At 38.5% G+C, this 23,444-nt stretch overlaps 3 protein-coding genes across 7 annotated transcripts in view; all 3 read right to left on the bottom strand.

The window, feature by feature from the left end:
• Positions 1-492: 492 nt before the first annotated feature.
• pdia2 (protein disulfide isomerase family A, member 2) lies at positions 493-9,487 on the bottom strand. Its single transcript, XM_023293550.3, has 11 exons — positions 9,195-9,487; positions 7,520-7,726; positions 6,002-6,135; positions 5,784-5,921; positions 4,159-4,275; positions 3,938-4,063; positions 2,630-2,824; positions 2,418-2,538; positions 932-1,110; positions 716-844; positions 493-622 (listed from the first exon to the last, which is right to left on the bottom strand). The coding sequence occupies exons 1-11, from the start codon at positions 9,439-9,441 to the stop codon at positions 566-568; spliced, it is 1,650 nt and encodes a 549-aa protein (XP_023149318.2). The 5' UTR covers positions 9,442-9,487; the 3' UTR covers positions 493-565.
• A 3,210-nt stretch (positions 9,488-12,697) lies between these two features.
• Positions 12,698-20,205, bottom strand: LOC118469118 (protein PERCC1). Of its 2 annotated transcripts, XM_035940621.2 has the most exons (3): positions 18,011-20,205; positions 13,547-13,632; positions 12,698-13,471 (listed from the first exon to the last, which is right to left on the bottom strand). In XM_035940621.2, exons 1-3 carry the CDS (start codon positions 18,129-18,131, stop codon positions 12,734-12,736), a joined length of 945 nt encoding a protein of 314 aa, XP_035796514.2. In that variant the 5' UTR covers positions 18,132-20,205; the 3' UTR covers positions 12,698-12,733. The 2 variants fall into 2 exon arrangements, with proteins under 2 accessions (XP_035796514.2, XP_054865900.1); XM_055009925.1 differs by having other exon boundaries at positions 12,698-13,632.
• Positions 20,206-20,346: 141 nt separating this feature from the next.
• tmem131l (transmembrane 131 like) overlaps positions 20,347-23,444 on the bottom strand; it is a 40,005-nt gene continuing 36,907 nt past the window's right edge. For all 4 annotated transcript variants that reach the window (XM_055009923.1, XM_055009924.1, XM_023293552.3 and 1 more), the window contains exons 32-34: positions 23,013-23,083; positions 22,710-22,843; positions 20,347-20,776 (exon numbers count right to left, since the gene is read on the bottom strand). In XM_055009923.1, the coding sequence (XP_054865898.1) occupies positions 20,450-20,776; positions 22,710-22,843; positions 23,013-23,083 (532 nt within the window). In that variant the 3' untranslated portion in view covers positions 20,347-20,449. The remainder of the gene's footprint in view (positions 20,777-22,709; positions 22,844-23,012; positions 23,084-23,444) is intronic.

The raw sequence follows: 23,444 nt of genomic DNA, 5'->3' as shown, positions 1-23,444 counted from the left end.
GAGGCTAAAAGGGTTGAAAAAGAGGAGAAGGTGCCCTAGTGTACTATCAGAAAATCCTGTCAGGGAGAGTGGGGTAAGATGAGGCAGTTTTTACTTGAGGTGTCGTTATAGTGGAGGCATGGCAGTAATGTCTAAAAATAAAGCATTTACATATACTTCAGGGTGTCAGCCATGCCTGGAAAAAATCTGTTTGGACACTAAAATAAACAGTTTTTAAAATATATCTTTCCACAAAAAAAAGTGTTTTCTTGTCTCAATATGCCCCCAGCAAGGGGTAAATTGAGTCTTTGGGGAAAACATGCCAGGGTAAATGTGGGAATGAGGAATACGACTTTGTTTCCATTTTTCAATCTATAGCCTTCTTCTATCACTACATTTACTACTTCTGAAGACATGTAGGAAAGCAAACTATTATAGTTACTGGAAAAGGATTTAAAATCAAATTAACTATTTGGACAAACAAGCAAAATTTAAAGTCCAAGCACTCAACAGTTTTAAACCTGTATCAGTTTTATTAAGAAAATTGGAAGACACTAGGTTGATCCTGATTGGCTGGTAAATGACATCACAGTTCATCTTTGGAAGTGTCGTTGGCAGATACTTTGTCAGACTCATCAACTTCCTGGAAGACAGAAAAAGTAAAGTGAGAGCTGAGAGCGGAGCTATATTTTTTTTTGTAAAGAAAAATATGCAAAATAGCAGCATAATCACAGACCTCACTATCATCGTCATCATCTTCTTCACTATCTTCATCCTCATCACTCTTCTCCTCAGGTAACACTCCACCGCCATCCAGGAACTTAGAAAATGTCTCCAAATCCCTTTGTCCTTTGTATTCAATCACCTGAGAGGAAAGGAAAATGTCCATAACCTGTGCCGTTTGCAGTTTTTATGGCTTGATACGATTGTGTGTTTGTGTTTTTGTGTGCACCTCTTTGTCACCAGCTGGGAAATACTTGATTGTTGGAAATCCATCAACCTTAAGAGACTCCACCTCGTTGGCTGTGGCGTCCATCTTGGCTATGATGATGTCTTCGTGGTCGGCGTATTTCTCACCCAGCTCTTCCCAGATGGGAGCCAAGTTCTTGCAGTGTCCACACCATGGAGCATCTACAGACAGAAGCATTGTTAGGGGATGATAGAACCGGTCACATAGGTTACTGAAACCTCCTCTGGAAAACATTTCAAAGATTGCAAACTCAGATGTATCTCTACAAATTTTCATCTCAAAAACTGCCTTTTTTCCAAGCCACTGGCATCTCAGAGAAAAGCACAAGGTGTCCTTTGGCATCGAGGTGAGTCTTGCTAGTATTAGTTGCTGATGGAGGTAAAGGAGGTTTTTTTCAGTTTAAAAGAGCTTAATAAGGAGGCTAGATGGGCGGATGCATTGGTAGTCGTTGGACTATTACTTAGGAGACAAATTTTTGTGTTCTGTGTTAGAGTGTTATTATTTTTCAATGGATATTTTGACCTCAGCCTCAGTGCTTATTTTCATTTTCATTCACTGTTTGGTCAATATGATGCATCATAAATAGGCTTTAGGAACCAAAACTATTTGGTTAGGCTCAGGAAAGGATTATGGTTTGGGTTAAAATACACCTTTTCAAAAAATTAAACTCATGTAACAAGGAAAGATTTCATGTTGCCTGAAAAAGCAATAGTCACCAAACCAGCAGAGAACATTTGGATTTAGTCTAATGGTGTCTTTACTGAACTAGTGATGCTAACAGCTAACTGTCATGGTAAAGTGGCCATATGTGGTGAGTTGGGTGTGGGACCAGGTTTGGTTCAGGCCATACGGGTTCTGTAAAGTGTCTTGAGACAATCTGAATTGTAATTGGGACTATATAAATAAAATTGAATTGAACTGAATTGTTTTGTGTTGCCTTAAAGCTCTGAAAAACTCTGATTAGTTGACTCTGCATGTGTTGACATTTATAGACTCTCTGTCATTGCTAAAAGGAAGTAAGTACAAGGTCAGAAACTAAAACTGTCAGAGGTACCAAACTTTTTGGTAGAAAACAGAAGAAGGTTAATGATAAAATGGTTTCACAAGCTCATCAGCCCAACTTTCACATTCTTCTTGTTTGAATTTACCTGTTGCTAGCTTAAAGTAATCTATGGTGGCTAAACTAATTCTGACCCCATCAGACTTCGCAGTAATGATGTGCTCAATTTTTACACCTCAACAATTACTTGAGTAACACAAGAACAGTGTTACCATAACTAATAGAAATAGTAATTATAGTAGTAGTGCAGTCAGTGTCAAGTATTTAGTGCATTTTAACTGAAACAGAAACTCAAATCAACAATTTCTGATTTTAAACTCTGAAAAAAAACTTGATTAAATTTAATACTGACAGAAAAGCTGATTTCACTGATTCAGTGTATGTTTTTTAAAATGTATTCTGACTTACAAAACTCCACAAATACATTTTTGGTTGGGTCCAGAGCAACAGACTCGAAGTTCTTTCCCACCAGGACTTTAACTGGTCCTTTGTCCCAGTCCTCCGGGACATCTTCTGACCGATAGTAGGGCTGCAGAACACAACGGGACAAGTTACCAGGTATATATGTGGTATTATGAAATGTGTGCATGTGTGAATGTCTGTCTGTGTGTGTGTGTTACCTTGGCAGAGCCTTCCACCACCTCTTGGCATAACTGTTGCAATGACTTTACTGTCAGATCCCCAGATGCGATGCTGAACTTCTTCCCTGAGTCCATATCGATGATGCGTGCAGTGGGGGCATCCTTCTCCGACACGCCGAAGTAGTTCAGCACATGTGACAGGGCTTCAGTTACGTCAATCTTAATGAACAGCATCTGCACAACAAACAAACACACACATACAGTTGTCGTCTCTTTGACTGTCTTTAGACTTACATAAACCCTAACATCACACATTTTCACCTTTAAGTCTAATTATTTACATTAAATGTCCCCAAAAAATTGTTCACTGGCAAATCAGTTTGATGTTCATAACTTGATATTGTATCACTTTATGAAGTTCTTCATGGTCATTTATCAAATTTATCATATGAACCCTCTGGAACCCTCAGGTCTTCTGGTACTGGTTAAATTAAACGTAAACCCAGAACCAAAACATACGGTCAGGCAGCTTTTTGTTATTATGGTTCAGATCTTTAGAGCAGAGAGTGTGATGTTGTTGATATTTTTAAAAGCAAACTCAAGACCTACCTTTGAAGTCAGGCTTTTGATTGATTTGATAGATTTAATCTATTTGTAACTCTTCTTAGGACTAATTTCATTTATTTATTTTACAATTTATTTACCTATTTACATATTTATTCTGTCATTTTTTATCATTTCTTATTCTTCATATCTATCTATCTATCTATCTATCTATCTATCTATCTATCTATCTATCTATCTATCTATCTATCTATCTATCTATCTATCTATCTGTTATTTATTTATGTATTTATTTTCTATCTCTATTTTAATAATAGTTTTTAAAATTCTGTTTATTTCATTATGTATAAAAACATAAGGTTTGATGTAAACAGGTCTGTGGAGGCACTGCTGAGTACGTATATTTACACACATACACCCGCTGGACCCCACTTGGCAAAAATTTTAAAACTTCACCAGAAGGTTTAACACATTATTTTAGCATGATTTTAAACATGACCTAGAGGGGACTGGAAAAATGACCCATGTTGGCTCAGCAGGCCACTTGTGAACGTGTAACGATGCCATGAGCCGCTGGTAGATCGATATGCAAGCGCACACACACACACAGACACACACACAGACACACACACAGACACACACACACACACACACACACACACACACACACACACACACACACACACACACACAGACACACACACAGACACACACACACACACACACACACACACACACACACACACACACACACACACACACACACACACACACACACGGTACCTTGCCCTTGTACGCTTTGGCTACAGTCCTGGACTCGTCCACCAAGGCCTTCTGACTCTCCACAGAAGAGTTGATGAACAGCAGGCTGTGCAGGTGGATGCTGGAGGTAAAAATCTTTTCTGCTGTCTGGAAATGCACACACACACGGAGTATAATTTCAAAATGATTGCACATTAAGAATTCATTGTCTAATCATGTGCGTGTCGGCGTGTGTGAGTTACCTCCTGGCTGAAAGGGATCATCAGCTCCAGACTGTTTTGTTTAATGAAGGTGGTCACGTTGCTTTTGTCCAGAGTCCCATCTTCTGACAATGTGAAGTCTGCCCTGCCGTCATCAAACTAGCAAAAACACACATATGATTGTTTAACTAAACCACCCTTAGCAGCCCTTAATCCTAATGTACTCATTTATTCTAGTTATTCTGGTTAACTGGTTAATCAGCTCACAGAAAGGTCTTTTTATCAAGTAAAAATCAGCAACTGTTGCAGATGTGAGGATTTGCTGCTGTTCTTAGTTTTATATCTGTGCAACATCAATATTTTGTATTTAGACTGATGCTAGACTCTTCAGCTCAACAGACATAAACCCATCCATCCATCCATTATCTATACACCGCTTATTCCTCACTAGGGTCGCGGGGGGGGCTGGAGCCTATCCCAGCTGACTCAGGTGAAGGCAGGGGACACCCTGGACAGGTCGCCAGTCTGTCGCAGGGCTACATATATAGACAAACAATCACTCTCACATTCACACCTACGGGCAATTTAGAGTAATCAATTAACCTCAGCATATTTTTGGACTGTGGGAGGAAGCCGGAGTACCCGGAGAGAACCCACGCATGCACAGGGAGAACATGCAAACTCCATGCAGAAAGATCCCGGGAAAGCCGGGACGCGAACCAGGGATCTTCTCGCTGCAAGGCGAAAGTGCTAACCACTACGCCACTGTGCAGCCCGACATAAACCCAAATGTTCACAAAATAAGTTTTAACCCAGTATGGCTTTGTACATGCACCTGTAGGGGTAATTTAGTGTATTTTGCCTCTATTTGCGGCTTCTTTTTTGATTGTTTTTCCTTTTTACATCTATTACATCTATTTGAGGCCAGTTTGTCTCTTTGTAGATGTCTGATAACAAAACTTATGTCACTTTAAATAGCAGCTCAGCTCCTGATTCCTTGGACTCCACAGCTAATACAGCAATCTTTCTTATTTATAACAAACAAGTTGTTATGACATAAAAATAAAAAAAACACTAAAAATTAGATCACTTTCCATTGTGGTCCTAGTGAACTGTGATGGGCCATTTTTTTTCTTTTTATATGACATTTGTATGACAACTAAGCAATTCATAAAAGTCATAAATTCAACTAACTTAACCTTTGTTGAGCTGAAGTCAAAATCTGCTAAACTACACAATTAAAAAACACTTTTAAAGAACTAAAACTCATCAGAATGCAACTGACTTTCCATCCTATGAATATATTCTGTGAATTATTCGAATTAGTTTTCTATTTAGGTACGATCTGTGCATTAACAATAATACTATATGATTATTTCTATTAATCAAAAAAAAATCAACTGATTTGTGCAATAATGTTATTTTTAGAACCAAAAATTATGTAAGTTTTGGTTTATTTTCATTTTTATACCATATTCCTTAAATGTTTGCACTATTTTTGCTGCTGTAACTGCACATTTCCCCACTGTGAGATTAGTAAAGGCTTATCTTAGGACCTCAAGAAGAGTCATGCATTGTCTGTAGACACTAGATGGCAGCAAAGTCAACATCATCAAGGCTTCTTTCCATTGCCTCACTACAAAACTTCTCTGTGAATCCTCTCATACCTTCTTGAAAAGCACCACTGAGCTGCCTTTCACCTCGTACTTCTGGAAAACATCTGGAGTGGCTGTGAGGGCGAACTCTGTATCGGCCATTTCCAAAGTGACCTCCCTGAATGCTTTGGCCGCATCGCCATCCAGACTCTGCAGGAGATTAAAACACAACATGATGACCGACAGCGCATGTTTGATGATGATCTAATGGTAGAAACAGAAAGACATACGTCAAAGAATCCTACGACGGTGATGTTGTGGGAGTCGATGAACTGAGCAGCAGCGTCTACAGAGTCCAGATCCGGAGCTCCAGGACCCGTACGACGCTTCATCCATTGCATGATTCCCACTACTGTCCTCTTACCTGGAAAACACAAAAACTAGTCAAATCAGTTCCTTCAGGTGCTTCAACATGAGAAGATGTAAAAAAAAAAAAAAAAAAATTTAAAAACAAAAAAAAAAAATTGCAAAGGTAAAACTAACCAGATTCTAAAAATAAGATTTAGACAAATAGTCTGAGGAACAGTAGGGATCAGAAATATGTGATGGAAACTTTAACTGTCAATTGTTTGTTTTCTTTTAATCTTTGGTAGAGATAGTTCCCTCCTACCAGGCTTTATGATAAGCTAAACTAATAACCTCCCTTTATTATGCTGTTTAATTAACCCACAGACATGAGAGCAGACAATTTTTACAGCGATGTACATATCTTTAAGGAAAAAGCAGGACCAAAGCACCCAATACTGTCATAAATGACTGGAAATGGAAGAAAATTTGTAAAATCTGAACCCAATTAAAATTGTAATAAAATCCATTAGCATAACAACTTCACTCATTCATTCATTCAAATTTAATGTATGTACGATTCTGAAATTCTTTAAACAAAATGTCAAAATCTTACGGTATTACATTTTCAGACATATACAGACATTTTCACAGTGATTTACATATTTTGAGGTTAAAAATAGGACTGAAAATGTAATAAAATTTGTACTTAACCCATCCAAAATGTAATAAAGGCCAAATATCTGATAAAATGTTGGAAATTATATCATTTTGACTCCAAGAAGCCTCTCTAATATCAGTCATTTCTATTTATTTTCTTACATTAAATGAAAGAAGTTAAATTATTGCTGTAACAGATTCAAATAAAAAGTAGCTTGGGCTGAAAAAAATAGTTGAAAGAACTTAATTGTCATTAAAAATAGGCTGAAATATTCTTTCTGCAGTGACAGATATGTCAAACTTTCACTTTTCTTCATGAATTAAGACTTTTATTGGATGCACCACGGGCCATTCTGGAGGTTCAAGGAGCAAAGCATGAACTTTAAGAAAAATATGACTCAAAGGATTTAATCAGAGATGATAAGAATCATTTCTTTTATCCTTTACATGAACAAAAAAAAATTATTTTAACATTTATAATTCCCTGACATTCATATTTGTAGACTGGAGGTGACGCATGTCCATCAAAGGTGGTAAGAAGTTATTGAAAGTTGCAAAAATGTGTGTTAGATTCAGATTCACCTCTAAATTTTACCAGTTTCCAATGAGATGATTTCTAAATAGTGGCAAAATGCTGCACACATTAACTACATGTGCCTCCTAGAAACCTCTCTATTGTCCAAAATGTTGATTGAAGGTGAACAGGTGAGATAAATGCACACATATGAAGCTGTTTGGACGACATTCAGGCTCAATGATGATGGAAATCAGGACTTTGTGTGTTCGTTTGCTTGTTTGTGTACCAGTGAAGTCAACAGGCTGCTTCCGGTCTCCGTTGAGAAACAGTTTCATAGTCGGGAAGCTTCCGACATCAAATTCATCAGCGATCTCCTTCTCCTCGATGGCGTCCACTTTGGCCAGACGAAGAGGCGGTTCCTCCTTCTTTAGCTTCTCTGCAGCTTCGGCGTAAATGGGCTCCAGCTCCCTGCAGTGGCCACACCAGGGAGCATCTGCACACAAAACAGTTTGTTTATCCAAATGTGAATGTATGTAAAACAGAAAACTGAGGGGTCTTTATTCTGTTCTGGTGCTATCAGCAGCTCCTGTGCAGATACTCATGGAAATTAGCCACTGATAGCACGAGAGGCAGTTGGTCGACTGTGGGAGAATCGGAGCAGGACGACATCTGGACAGGATGGACCACGTGGGTTTGTATGGTCAGAGCTCAATGTTCTCAAGGACTCCAACAGAAAACACCGGTGGAGAACTCAGATGAGACAGTTTCTATCTCATATGGTACTTTGCATTTTAGTCTGGAAGCTTTCAGACAAACCTAGAGGAAAATCTTACTGCTCAAAGTTTGCTCTTCCAAAGATCAGGAGATGAAATCGTGATTCTCATTTTGGCTTTGATTTTGTCTGACATGATTCCATATTTTTCTCATAAAATTCAACAGGAGATACAGGTGAGAAAGGAGGAGAACAATTAGCAACAGGAGTCAAAGTTGAGATTTGAAGGAGTTAAACTTGACCAAATATGACTATAATTCAACTAGTGGATCCGTTTTTTCTCAATGTGAACTGAATATACTACCAGTCAACAGTGTGTCATGAGACAGTGTGTCCAGACTTTTGACTGGTAGTGTATATAAGTTATTTATTCATATATTTATATTAAATAGGTTTGACAAAACATTAGGAAGACCTCTCAGTATAATTCAACACAGTGGTTGTATTAGTGTAAAATAAAGCTCATATACAGCTGACACTGAGAAAAAATGGAGCCGTTAGTTGAATTGTCTCCTTTAAATCTCAAGTTTGACTCCTGTTGCTAAATTGTTCTCCTACTTTCTCACCTATATCTCCTGGTGAATTTTAGGAGAAAAATATGAGAAACATATGAGAGAAAATGTGCAATAATGCCTCACTACCTCACTCCACCTCTATGATGTATGTGCAGTATCCCCTACATGTTGTTGGACAGTTGTTAGTACATTACTAATTCCTTGTAGCATTCAGATTCATTTTATCGTATTTTTTGTGTTTTATCTTTTGTTTCTCTTTCTTCGACATTTTTGCACTTCCTATTTTGATTTGTGTTTATTTTATTTTTTACATTTTTTTTACTTGACTTCAAGAGAGCCCTGCACAAGAATTCCTAAACTGTTTGCTCACAAATGGCAAATAAAAAAATCTTGAATCTTGAAAATCGAAGCTAAAATAAGAACCACAATTTTGTCTGCTGAGCTGTAGAGGATCAAACTTTGAGCGGGAAGATTTTCTTCAACTTTATTCATCTAAATTTAGATTTTTATTCCTAGTATGTGTGGTCCTAAGCTTATTTTGCACATTACATCTTTTTGTGTGTACTGCAGGAAAACACGCATTTTTAACACAAACCCAGAACATATGTTGTCAGTCTGAAGACAAACACGTATGAGAGCTCATTTGTCATCATAATAGTTACATGTCTACTTACAGAACTCAACCAGCAGATACTGATTCTCGCTGAGCGCTCTCTCAAAGTTGTTGATGTGCAGAACCATGACGTCTTTCTCCTCCTCTATCTCTGTTGTTTTCTCCTTCTTTGGCGGCTCTGTGGTTTCCTCAGCATCTTCTGTTGTCTCCTCTGTTGTCTCCTCTGTTGTGTCCTCTTGGGCCTGGATGCAGGAGGCCCACAGCAGCAGCCCCAGCACGGTTATGGATAAAAACTTGTGGATCTTCATGTCTGAGCTGCTCTGTCGCCTCCGCTCAGGTAAAAAGAGGTGTCACTGGGAGTTTGTAGGTTCATTTATCTCACATGGAGAGTGTGTGTCAAAATGCTACTGGCCTTCCCTCTCGTCCAATCAGAAAAGCTTCAGCCGCTCTGTCCAGCCAATTGAACATCGCCTTGTGGATGCAGAATTGGGTGAACTGGCTTCACAAATCATCACACGTACACTCACTCATGGTTTCTGACAGGACCCACCAGATGGTAGCATTTATATACTTCCTTTCATCTTTCCCTGCTGTTCCTGGTCCTTATCACACCTTCATTTACCTAAAAACTCTCTCCTTTTATCTCTCCTGTTATCTAAATTGCAGCAACTGCTTTCAACCATCGTTCCCCTCTCTGCACAAACTTTCCATCCACGCTGCTGTTTAACCAGAAATGTGTCTTTTTCATAACAGAAAATCCAAATTTCAAGGTCATTTGGAGCGACATGCTGTTAAATTAGTGGCGTCTACATGCAGATAGCTCCACAGCAACAACCACAACAGTTCAGTCTCCAGTTTAAATGGACATTTGTGCCAAATTTGTAGAAATTCAGTCCATAAAACTGATTGGAACAGAACACAAATTTATGCTTCTAACATGGATGCAGCTGTGAAGAAGTGATAAAACAGTTTCAAGGTGAGCATCCAAGATTAGAGTTACCAAGTCAGTATCCAACCTGTTCCTGAGTTATGGTGAAGAATAAAAATCTGAAAAGTCTTATTGCGAACCGTCACGACTTTATCACTTTATCCCGCTTGGGTGAAATTTTCTCATAGTGTGTAAATTCTTATATGTTATGAACAAAACATGTTTTTTTTAGTGACCTTTGACTGCTAACACTAATCGGTTAATTCTCAAGTTCAGCTGGACATTTATGCCACATTTGTAGAAATTCAGTTTATGGTTGGAGCATAAAATTGATTCTAAGAGAAGATAAACTTGTGCTTCTAACATGGATGCAGCTGCAAAGAAGCTGTAAAAGTTTCAACTTAGGCATCCAAGATTAGAGTCTCCATGCCAGTATGCAACCTGTTCCTGAGTAATGCTGAAGAATAAAAGTCAGAAAAATATTCATTAATCTCGCATCAAAGTTAACCTTTGACTTTTTGAATATAAACCATGACCATTTCATCATTTTATCCCATTTGTGTTACATTTTCTCATATTTAGCAAATAAATTCTTACATGTTATGAACTTTTTATTTTTTATTTTTATTTTTTTAAACTGACCTTTTAACACCAAATATTTCTAAGTTTGCAGAAATCCAATCCAGGCCTTCCTGGCAACACAAAAACATAATACATCTAAAAACATAATACGTCTAACTACAGCTTTCGCCAGCTTCGAGGCATAAAAATGAAAGAACAATGAGAAATTTTCTGGCACTGGCTGATTTTTTTGGTCACTTTAAGAGAATATAACTCAAAGGATTTAATCAAAGATGAATTGAAAGAGCAAAGCAGGAACTTCAAGAAAATATAACTCAAATAATTTAATAAAAGAGAAAACTTTTATTTCTTTTGCCTTATTAAAGCTAGCTTGACTGTAATAAAGAGTTGAAACAAGTTAATAGTTTATGAAAAAACTGGCTGAAATATTCTTTCTGCACTGACACTTAAAACTTTTGCTTTTATTAATACATTAGGATTTTTAAAGGGAGGACATTCAAGGAGCAAAGCAGGAACTTGAAGAATATATGTATACGAATATATATGCAATTGATTTTTTTTTACTTTAAAATGAGTCTATTTGACCTGCAATATAACAGGATGGTTAAAGAAAACAGAAGAAAACTGCTCGACATTGTTTTTGTTGTTTTCCTGTTTAAAAAATTTAGAATTGTAATCAGTTTCTTGATATTTATTTCTATTTCACTGCATTTATACCATTTGATGTTGTCAGAGGGACCATACAAACTGATCTAAGTGCAGCTGGTGGAAGGTTTCAGGGCAGTTTGTCCTGATTTAGGAAGATGATATGTGATCCCAGAGGAAAATCTTACTGCTCAAAGTTTGCTCTTCGATAGCTTGGAAGACAAAATTGTGATTTTCATTTTACCTTCAATTTTGTCTGATATGTTTCTCATATTTTTCTCCTAAAATTCAAAAGGAGATATAGATGAGAAATGAGAACAATTAGCACCAGGAGTCAATCTTTAGATTTAAAGGAGAGAATTGAACTAATGGCTCATTTTTTTCCTAATTGAGCTACATGTGAGCTGTATATATATATATATATATATATATATATATATATATATATATATATATATATATATATATATATATATATATATATATATATATATATATATATATATATATATGACATTTAAAAACTTTACAGTTTAAAATAGAAAACAAGACATAATCTGTGAAGAAATATACAGAGAAAGATAACAGGTTAGCGGTTCCACAGACTGGGTGCAGATACAGAAAAGGCCCGGTCGCCTCTGTTTCTGAGTCTGGATCTGGGAACTTTAAGGACCATCTGATTAGCTGACCTCAACGCCAGTGGAGTGAGGCCAAAACTGGAGTGATGTGCTCCCGTTTCCTTGTCCCTGTTAGAAGCCGGGCAGCAGCATTTTGTACCTGGAGCCTACAAAGAGACGTCTGATCTAGACGGCTGTACAGAGAGTAGCAGTAGTCTAGCCTAGATGTGATGAAGGCATGTCTGACTCTCTCAGAGCCATTGTGGAACAGATAGGACTTTATGTTAGCCAACAGCCTCAGCTGAAAGAATCTGTTTTAACAACAGAACTGATTTGTTTGTCCAATTCTAAAGTGCTGTCAAAAATCAAAAATGTACACATACACATATATATGCATCGATGTGTATTTATACATTTATTTATATAAAACAGGTTTGAATAAATATTAGGAAGACCTCTGAGTATAAACTAATATAATGGTTGTATTATATTTATATAAAATAAAGGTCATATTCAGCTCATATTGAGAAAAAAATGAATCTATTAGTCAAATAATCTCCTTTAAATCTCAAATTTGACTCCTGTTGCTAATTGTTGTCCTCCTTTTTCACAGATATCTCCCGGTCAATTTTAGGAGAAAAATATAAGAATCATATGAGAAAAAATCCAAACTAAAGCAGCTATAGAGGAGTAAACTTTGAGCAGGAGGATTTTCTCTTGTTGATCTTAACACCTGCTAAGACAGTGTTTGTTGAACCCCGTAAGGCAAACAGAAGAAACCTGCTCGACATGTCGTTTTGTTGTTTTCCTGTTTATTTGTGTGTTTGTTTACTGCTGCATGTGGGAGTTCTCCGTCAGTGTGTGGCCCAGGTCGGGGTTCGGGTCCCAGTTCGCCAGCAGGTCGCTGAAGTCCGGCTGAGCGCCGTCCAGGGTGTGTGTGTTGTGGTTGTAGTGAGTGTGTGTGTTGTGGTTGTAGTGAGTGTGTGTGTTGTCAGGTGTGTTACTGGAGCTGACCAGGGAGGAGCAGGGCATCGGTTCAGTCCAGAAGCTGAGTGGGAGATGCCGCTTGATCATCGGCTGGCCTCGGCTCTGACTCGGGCCCCTGTGGTCGAACAGTTCGGCCAGGGGCCCCAGGCTGCTGCTGCCTTTAGCATCCTCAGCGTGCGTCTCCTGCTCCTCTGGACTTCCTGCGATTCTCAGCAGGTCGTCATAGTAACGCAGACGCCCGCTGGTCGTCGTGGACACGGAGTCGCTGTAGATGTCACAGGCTTCCTGGTCCCCGCAGCGACCGAAATACCGCTGGACGTCCCGGCTGATGAGGTCTGCGAACCTCAGCAGCTGCTTGGTGACATCCAGAGCATAGTGAGCTAAACACTCCTCCTCCTCATCCTCCTCCTCCTCCTCCTCCTCCTCCTCATCCTCTCGCTCCTCTGGTTCTTCCTGCAGCTTCTCGTCTTCATCCTCCTTGCATGGAGAGCGCTGGTAGATCATGGGGAAGTAAGCCGGAGCCGAGGCCTGGATGGGCAGGTTCCTGATGACTCCTGTGGCCATGTTGGACTGGCAACCCTGCAAGATGAGGACAAAGTTAGAATCACACGGGAAAGAAGTTTGACAAATGTGGAAAACTGAGTGAAATAGTACCTTGACTAGCTGCCGGGTTGAGCTCTGGACTGGGATGGATCCTCGGCTGGTTTTATACCTCAGCACTCTCGGGTCGGATGAGGCAGCTTCCAGAACAAATATTTACACGCCGGATTGGTCAAACAGACTCCGTTTACTTTATCACTGGGCAACTGGGGAGGGGCTCTGGGGCTAATGGAGGCTCTGCTAGGGGACGATGGAGAGTTGTCACACACAAACACATCGCTGCTTTTTTCCGTCCCTGTTATCAGGCTAGTTAAAGGATAAAAGAGCATGAAATCGAATCACACGCCGTTTTGACTTCTAAAGGGGGAACACGATGAACTCTGATCAGCACATCCCGATCAGACTCCTCCAAACATGACGCACTGTCAGAAAACAAAACATCCCAGAGGAAAGATCTCACTGCTCAAAGTTTGCATCTCTATGAAGAAAATGGTGATTCTTATCTTCTTTTGTCTGACATCATATTGTTCTCCTAAAAGCACCAGGAGATATAGGTGAGAAAGGAGGAGAACAATTAGCCACAGGAGTCAAACTTGAGATTTAATGGAGATAATTCAACTGATGGATACATTTTTTTTATCAGTTGAGCTACATGTGACGTCTTCCTAATATTCTGTTAAACCTATTCTATGTAAATAAATATATACACACTACCATTCAAAAGTTTGGGGTCACCCAGACAATTTCATGTTTTCCATGAAAACTCACACTTTTATTCATGTGCTAACATAACTGCACAAAGGTTTTCTAATCATCAATTAGCCTTTCAACACCATTAGCTAACACAATGTAGCATTAGAACACAGGAGTGATGGTTGCTGGAAATGTTCCTCTGTACCTCTATGGAGATATTCCATTAAAAATCAGCTGTTTCCAGCTAGAAAAGTTATTTACAACATTAACAATGTCTAGACTGTATTTCTGATTCATTTAATGTTATCTTCATTGAAAAAGACTAATTTTCTTTTAAAAATAAGGACATTTCTAAGTGACTCCAAATTTTTGAACGGTAGTCTATATATGTATGTATATATACATATGAATATAGAGCTCCCATGTAGCTCAACTGAGAAAAAATGGAGTCATCAATTGAATTATCTCCTTTAAATCCCAAGTTTGACTCCTGTTGCTAATTGTTCTCCTCCTTTCTCACCTATATCTCCGTGTGAATTTTAGGAGAAAAATATGGGAAACACATCAGATCAAAATCCAAACTAAAACAAGGCTGAAAAATACATAACAAGAAAAGCACTTTTCCGACAAGTACTCCGCCAAGGCTGCTCAGTTTTTCTATAATTTCCGACAGATAAGTCCCGATAAGTCCACAGTGGATTTGTAGTAGGATCGCAATCATGTGATCGTCAGCAGACAGCTGATGTAGTGTTCACTTGTTGCCATAGTTACAGTGACGCCGAGTCGCTATCTTGCAGTGATACAGAAATCTTTAGCCAATCTGTGGATCCAGACTATAAGCCGCATCACTGCCAAAATCTAATCAGTTTTTTTATATATATATATATATATATATATATATATATATATATATATATATATATATATATGTAATTTATTGTCTGTGTCTATTTTAATAATAGATATGTTATTTCTTCTTTTTTTTAGTTATAGAAGATCAAACACTGAGCAGTAAGATTTTCCTCTGGGATCACCGATCATCCTCCTAAAACAGGACAAACTGCGCTGAAAAGTACGACCAGCTCTACCGACAGCAGCTTGCATGGTCCTCTGCTAACACCAAGTGGTGTAAACACAATGAAATAGAAATAAATATTAAGATACTGACTGCAATTATAAAGTTGAACTTTATAAAAGGGTGCAGCAATTTGCAGGGGACTATTTTCAGTCATGGATAAACAGACATTTAATGTTAAATTATTATTTATTTGAAGTGGGATAACTCAAAATCAACTACATATTTCTTTTTTTTTATCTCAGTTTGGCTACACAGGCAAAATCTGTTAGTTTGATCAGTTTGTCGCAGTTTTTTATGTTTCTATAGGATTTGGTTAGAGACACAAAAACATATGATCACACGCCTTATTTTAACACATGCTTTACGTGAATGTTTTTTGTGTCCTCATTGTTCATTTAATCTTTTTAACTCTTCATTGATATTTTTAGCAAACTCAAGATTAATTTAAAAAATGTAAGATTTTATTTATCACTCTCTCTTTATTTACCTATTTATATATTTTTGTCTACTTAATGTAGTGTCTATTACTTCTTTTTTTATCTTATACTGTTTACATTTATTTATTTATTTATTATTTATTGTTTATCTCTATTTTTAACAATAGATATTTTATTTCATTTTTTATTTTAGTTTTTTATCTGGCTTATTTTATTTTATTTATTTATCTCGTTTATGTTATCTTATTTCATTTATTTTATTTTATTTATTTATCTAATTTATCTGGTGTTTCCTCATTTCCTTCATCACTGTGTTTTCAAGTCTATTATAGATAAAAGATGGGGGTTGTTTGGACTTTCATTAAAGTCAAATCGTAAGAGGAATTATTGATGATTTTAAAGTTTATAATCAAATCCTGCAGTGACACATTTTACTGATTTTTACAGGCATTGTACATACATGTGCCTGTGCTTCTGTTTAAATGTGTGTGTGTGTGTGTGTGTGTGTGTGTGTGTGTGTGTGTGTGTGTGTGTGTGTGCGTGTGTGTGTCCATGTGCTTGTGTGCCTAAAAGCGTGTGTAATTCTTTGTTGGGCTCTTAAGAGCTGACATATTGCCGCTATTGATCTTTAGTCCTAAAACCAACACAGAAGCCTGGATACTGATGACAGGCAGGCCAGCGGAGTCAGGGTGTCCTGATAACACACACACACACACACACACACACACACACACACACACACACACACACACACACACACACACACACACACACACACACACACACACACACACACACACACACACACACACACACACACACACACAAACCTAGAATTTGACATATATGTTTAATTTATCATGTTAAATAAAATTTTTTTCAAATTACGGTCAATAGTTTGTATTTGTATTTGTTAAACGTGTCTTTTTATACGTAAACTAAATATTTGGGAGTTTTTCTGCATCACATCAAATTAGATAAATTTAATTTCTTGTGCATAAAAGTCTCTCTTGTGGAGACAGAGTTTGATACGAGGTTCGGTTTGCTCCAGTGCCAGCAGCAGATGTGCCTCCACCCAGCCGGAGTCCATTTCACTGTAGGACACAAAGGCATCAAACTCGAGCGCCTCCCTTCCTCAGCTTTGGCTTCCTCTTTGCTCTGAGCCAGGCCCAGGTCATCCTCATGTACCACAAAACGCTGAACTTATAGCACAGAGCTGCACTGAGCAGACACAGCGACAGGGTGCCTGAGCAGAGTAAAGAAAATGCTAAAATCGTGTGACACTCAAACACCGACAGCCTCACATCTGCTACGATCTTCCCTCTCACTGCATCGGGGGATTCGCAGATGTAAGATGTCACCTCATCTCTGACTGAGACTCACCGATTCATCAAGCCACCCGACATTAAAGCCACAAAGTCACATGAGCAGACATAAGAATTTCTGCCGGCCTCCAGACTCTTCAGCTGCTTGTAATTGTCTAGATCAGGGGTCACCAACCTGTTTGAACCTGAGAGCAACTTCAAGGGTACTGAGTAGTACGAAGGGCACCTTCTTTGATACAAACTTCCTCAATAGCAAACTTGCGCCATCATCTTTAAACAATAATAATAATAATGAAAATAATATGTAAAAAGACTCTCCGATCACATTTATGTTAATTACTCCTTACAATAATTATTAACAACGATTTCCACAACAATGACGGTAGGAAACACACATACACACACACACACACACACACACACACACACACACACACACACACACACACACACTTATATGGAAATCTGTTCCAATATTTAAAAGTCAGAGGTATCCCATCTCTGAAACTTTGGCAAATATCTTTCTTGGCAGTTTTGTATGAATCAGCATATTTGCAGCATTTTGCTCAAAATCACACCAGTTACATTTCTGTGCAAATTGTCACTTCTAACATTTTTAGGAAATCATTAACTGTCATCAAATCATGCTTCATTTGTGCAAACCACTACCTTTGTAACATTTTTGAACAATTCATGAACTCTGTCCCATGTTTGTACAAATTATCAGTTATGTAAGAAAAAAAATCAACTCTTTCACATTTTGAAATGAATCCTATCACATTAGTACTAATCACCAGCATTTTTCACTAGCATTGCAACATTTTTAACAGATCATAACAACAAATCATTACATTTTCAACAAATTATTTTTCTCATTTTTGTGTAATGGCATGGTGTTTTGAATGACAACATATGTTACCTCTTTCTTTGTCTGTAAATGTGTGTTAGTGGGAAGCCTAGCATTGCAGAGCTTATCATGTCTTACCTTTACCTTGCAGCTCACAGTTCAGATGGTTCAGTTTCCCAGTGATGTCCGTTAAAAATACAAAGGCAAGAATCCACTCAGTGTCCTCAAGCAGCAAGATGTCCTCTCCTTTGCATTGCATCAACTCTTTGATTTCGGCCAACAGTGACAAAAAACGCTGCAAAACTGGTCCCCTGCTGATCCATGGGGTTTCTGTGTGTAGTAACAGGTCACCATGTTTAGCTGACAGCTCCTCCAGCAGCACCTTCAATGTCCTGGTTGTTTGGCTTTGGAGCCATTTATGATCTTCACGACACGAGTCATCACATGATCAAATCCGGCCACTTTTGTACATACATATGTCCTGCTGGTGAATGATGCAGTGGTAATGTAGGAATGTTGGGAAGTCTGGATCACCTCTGCATCGTACAATGAAGCCTGCATGGCGACCCGTCATGGAAGGAGCCCCTCAGTCGTCACTAAAATAAGCATTTCTAATGGTACATTTTTCTCCACGAAGAAACTTTTCGCCACGTAGTAGCCAAAGCTGCCTTTAAGTCCCAGGCTTTACCTGTCCGTAGTGCGCATACAGTCTATGTGAGCTAGCAGGTGGCTAGTTAGCATGGAAGCTTTGTAGCGGCTAAAGTAGCGTCTCTCCACATTGTGCCGCTTTGCCGACGCAATAGTCGCCCCGCAAATAGGACACATACATTTATCTTTCACTATCGTGAAAAAGAACTCTTCCTCCCAGTCATCGTGAAAATAGCGTTTTCTCTCGTGATGTTACGAGATGTGCCGAGGCTTCGAAGCGTGTGTCGAGTAATGCAGGGGGCGTGTCCACGAAGCGCGTATCGAGGCTTGCTTCATTTAGGGGAGGAGCCAAAAATGATAAATAAATAATTTATAAATTTAATAAACAAAACCATGGCATATTACTCACAAATGTACTATGGGGACTTTCTAGCCATAAAAGGGCAATATGTAGATTCTACGGGACAGCTGACAAGGAAAACATCTTATCAAGGTTGTAATTTGGTCATGAAAAGTGGCAGTCACTTCTAATCACACCGTGCTTAAAGACCACTCAGTAAAAATTGTGTTTCCCATTAAGATTAAGGGCACTCTATTCAGAAAACAACTCAGACCGGTCAATCCAAATTAGTGAACATACACCTTCAGAGAGGAAGCTAAATGTTTATTACATTTGAATGAACTAGCAAAGATATTACTAGACCAGAACATACATTTAAAAGCTGCTTGAATCTTAAATGTGTTTTTTTTTTTTAAATTTAACTATGGACACAAGCCTGACCAGTATGTAATCAGCACGGTTACTACTCCACCAAGGAAGGCGGCGGAGTTATGTGACGATCAGCCTATGTTTGTCCTTCCGTCCGTCTGTTCACATTACTCAAAACCGTACTCACGGATTTGTTTTGATTCAGCCATCCACTTCCTTCATTTGGGACACTAAAGCTCATAAGAATGACCATGTCACTCGTCACTCCTTCTAGTTTTATCCACCTTCTTGAAAACCTTTAGAGCAAAAGATGAATGTCAAATACCTCACACAAACAAAACCCTCCAGGCATTTCTCATCTGCAACCCGGTAGAAACATCCCTCACTTGGGTTCACTAGAAAGACACCTGAACTTAAAGATGTTAAAGGAAATCATCTTCATCGTCCTCCTTCTCTGCAAAAAAAGAGCAGATATATGACAGAATTAAGTCAAATTAAACGAAGGATTCAGTGTGTTTTAAGTTTGGCTTGTAGCAGGGATGAAAATACAGGATACATCAAAATGCAGGACATGTTATCTTTAAAATCTGTATTTTGTAAGCATTTTTTTTTTGAAAAGTGCAACGCTAAATCCCTGACGCATCCGTTTAATGAACGGCACGTCAGTGAGAGTCGAACTGGTTCACTTAAATTACTCCAAGCATTTCTGAGGGTGAAGTTCACAGTTAAGATGTAGCTAAAGTTTGTATTACGTCTTTATAGATGTTCAAATATGCAGCCAAATATCTCACATCTACAGTTTTGGAGCTCTTTAGTTTTGTGGCTTTGTTTGAAAACAACGCAGTCGTCTAAATGTGTTTCATATTTGCAGAAAATGCAACAAACTTCTGATTGAAGTGACAACATATCATAGAAAATCCAAGAAAAGAACATTCTGTGTCTGAAAAGAAGACTAATGTCGTCCAAGTACAAAACCTTTTTTTTTTTTTTTTTAATTTTTCTATTTTCAAAACTGCAAAACATCTAGAAAAATATACAACAAATGCTTAACCTTTCACAACATTTAACATCTGAAAATGAGAACATAAAAGAAAAGAAATATTCACATTTTCCCCAATAATGATAAAAGAACATTCAATGTTTATTTCCTTTCTTTTACATGTCAATGTTTTATATGTTTGCAATTATTAAGGGCATTTTTCTTTTTCTTCTCTCGAATTTCAAACATCTCCACAGTAGCCAGAGTCGTTGGACAGCTGGGAGTTGGAGCTGCGGTTGGACGAAGAGTTCCAAATGTCCAGGTTCATGTGTGGACCGAAGGGGTTGAAGCTGGAGTACTGAGTCGGCCCGCAAGTTCCCCCTGGCTCACGGCTGAAGGGGGAGTGGGGAGGCGTGATGGGGGTGATGGGGGTGATGGGGGACACCGGGGACATCGGGGCTGATCGCTCCGGTTGGAAGTGGCTCTGATAGGGCTCGCTCTGGGGCGTCCAGATGGATCCAAACAGGCTGGACATGGGGGAGAGGCTGCGGGTCCCCGAGAAGTATGGCTGCAGGAGAGGAAGGGAGGAGGAAGTTTAGCTCTGGAGCTCCTGTAGGTTTAGAGGAGCTTCAGCACAACATGTCTAAAGCAGGGGTGTCAAACATACACCCATCAGCCACAACATTAAAACCACTGACAGGTGAATAACATTGATCATATTGGTTCTATGTGATGTTCTGCTGGAAAACTTTGGATTTTGGTGTCCGTGTTGATGAGACTTAGACACCAAAATAAACCCAGAAGAAGCACACTCCTTCATGCAAATGGCAATCCTGAACGTCAGTGGTCTACCCCTGCAGGAAAATGAACCTCACCACCTCACAAAACCATCAACCAATCAGGAACATCTTGAGGAACACGACAATCGCCCAAGGTATTGATTTGACCTTAAGGGTTTGGCATTAAGGGTTACATCTTCAAGACATATTTTAAGTTTTAATCTAAAGAAGCCTTGACTACTGTACCCGACTCAATCATACAAGGATCCCAAAAATATACATCTATTGTCCAGAAACTACAAGTAGATCCATGAAATTGACATCTATATAGTTTATTTAAATAAAATTATACTACATCATTATGGTTTTACATCTCAAGAGCTTTAAGAGTCGTAGTTTCACGGCTCTTTTTTAAATTGTATAATCTACTGTTTGCTGTGCAGCCAACTTTCACCTAACTCTGCTTTTATAAAATACAATTCTGCATCATCTCATCTCATTTTTTTTTTTTTTTTTTTTAAACAAACGTCAGCACATGATTTAACTATGGGCTAAACTGACATCAGCTTACACTTGATAGACTGGAATTTTTGAGGCTGCTTTTTGAGGTTCAAGAGCAACAAGTTAATACCTGAAATTAAATAATCTGATGATATATCGACATTTTTTCATTTTATACTTTCCTGACCTTCACTAATCTTACAAAGTAATAAAGAATGCTAAATATGTGTTATATAGAAAATTAAATAACAGTGTAATGTAGCATTTTTGGTAAGTTTCCCCTCATTTTCACTGCTTATTTTGAGGTTTAAACTGAGAGTAAAACTGTTGCTGGTGAAAGTAAACTTATTAACATGCACATATTGTATGCAAATGCTTTGCAAATAAAGTTTTCTACTTATAAAGTCTGAAAACCCCACTGGAACGTTGCGCAGAAACTTTTTGGGCAGTTGAGTGCAAAAACTGCACGTAAAGGGCACAAGATGAAAGTGACATCTGGGCAAAAAGCAGAAGCAGCAAACAAAAAAGAAGATGATTAAAAGTCCATTAAACCAGATATTTAACGATCGTTCCTTATTTCTGCTCAGATACGGAAGTGGATTAAAGAATGTACGAGAGCTGATAACTTCGTGTAAAGTCAGACAAGTCGGTGTTGTTTTCAGTTTCTGTGTATTTATACTGTTTGAACTTCAATTTAAACCTACAATCAGACACCATGTCTGTGTTAACTTGAGCGTTGCAGGTATTTGAGCATTTAAGTTGATGCAGACAAGGTAGAAGATTAATCTCGGAAAGCTTGACACTTATTGGTATATGCAGTGTGTGTGCATGATTTCCTAAAGTTTCTTTTCTGAAACTTTTGTGTAACTCCATACAAAAGTACTACTGCGTCAACACACACAGGTTGTAGCTACACTCAAATCCCTGCACATCTCATCAGCTGTATGAGAAATCTGTAAGCCTCTCATCATCTGCACCTTACAACAGCTCAGATAAACGAGGTAATAATTAGTGCTGTTTCTACATATTCGTGTTACTGTATGTACGGCCAGCGCAGTTTGTGCGCCGTGAAAAACAGGCCGATGTTAAAACAATAGTTCACCTAATTAGTGCCACGTAGACGGATCTTTTCCTCCCAGTCGCCCACGCCCCCCGTCTCGCGCCCCACTATTTGAGAAGCACTGGTCTAAGCCATTTGAGTTTGGTATTGTGAGGCGTCACCTTGCTGCCCACGCAGGCCGCTCTGTCCCAGGTTGAAGGTGATTCCTGAGGCTGCTCCTCGCTCCAGCTGCTCTGATTGCCGTGCGCCTTCTGGCTCTCGTGGCAGGGAAAACCAGTCGGAAACATCCCATTACCTGCAAAATGATCACGGCAAACGAACGCTGAGCTGCAACCCACAGAAACTTCAAGGATGCTGAGTCAATAATTGCTTGCTGGCTGCAGTAAAAGGTTCACATGATACGTTTTCTCTTATATGATGTGTGATATGAATACATGAGTAAAGTGCACATCGTGAGCTTGTACCTATGTAGTTCCTTTCCTCACAGTAGGTGTAGGGATTGTTGCAATGACTGTTGGCATTACTCCAAGTAAACCTGCAGGAGACAAGGAAACATTTCAATGATTTTAACAGACAAAACTGTGAAGATGTTATTTGAACTATAAAACAGGACACAGGATCTGTGAGCATACTAATAAATAGTTAGATGCTGCTAGATATCTTCTTATCAACTTAGCATAAAACTTCTATTAATTTATCCTAAAAAACAACTTTTCTTGGTTTATTTAAACACTGACAGCTTTAAATCTGTGTTTATTTACTGTTTTTGTCCCTCACAGAATGACAGAAAGCTGCTGTCGGTAATACCACAAAACTATTTCTCCCTGTAACATCCAGAAAACACAGAGCAAAGTGAGCATTTATGTGGAGTTTCCTCTCATGTATTGTAAACATTA

This window comes from Amphiprion ocellaris, chromosome 4, assembly GCF_022539595.1.
Source record: "Amphiprion ocellaris isolate individual 3 ecotype Okinawa chromosome 4, ASM2253959v1, whole genome shotgun sequence".
NCBI lineage: Eukaryota > Metazoa > Chordata > Actinopteri > Pomacentridae > Amphiprion > Amphiprion ocellaris.
The sequence above is the reverse complement of the archived record's forward strand: the minus strand, read 5'-3'. Positions and strand labels throughout refer to the sequence as shown.

Bases quoted from the DNA above. Each gene is read 5' to 3' on its own strand.
- pdia2 (XM_023293550.3), bottom strand. From the start codon at position 9,441: ATGAAGATCCACAAGTTTTTATCCATAACCGTGCTGGGGCTGCTGCTG. The intron at 7,727-9,194 runs GTAAGTAGACAT...TTTTGTGTGCAG, and splicing joins GTATCTGCTGGTTGAGTTCT to ATGCTCCCTGGTGTGGCCAC. The intron at 845-931 runs GTGCACACAAAA...CTTTCCTCTCAG, and splicing joins TCCCAGCTGGTGACAAAGAG to GTGATTGAATACAAAGGACA.
- LOC118469118 (XM_055009925.1), bottom strand. From the start codon at position 18,131: ATGCAATGCAAAGGAGAGGACATCTTGCTGCTTGAGGACACTGAGTGG. The intron at 13,633-18,010 runs GTAAGACATGAT...TTGTTCTGGAAG, and splicing joins CTGTGAGCTGCAAGGTAAAG to CTGCCTCATCCGACCCGAGA.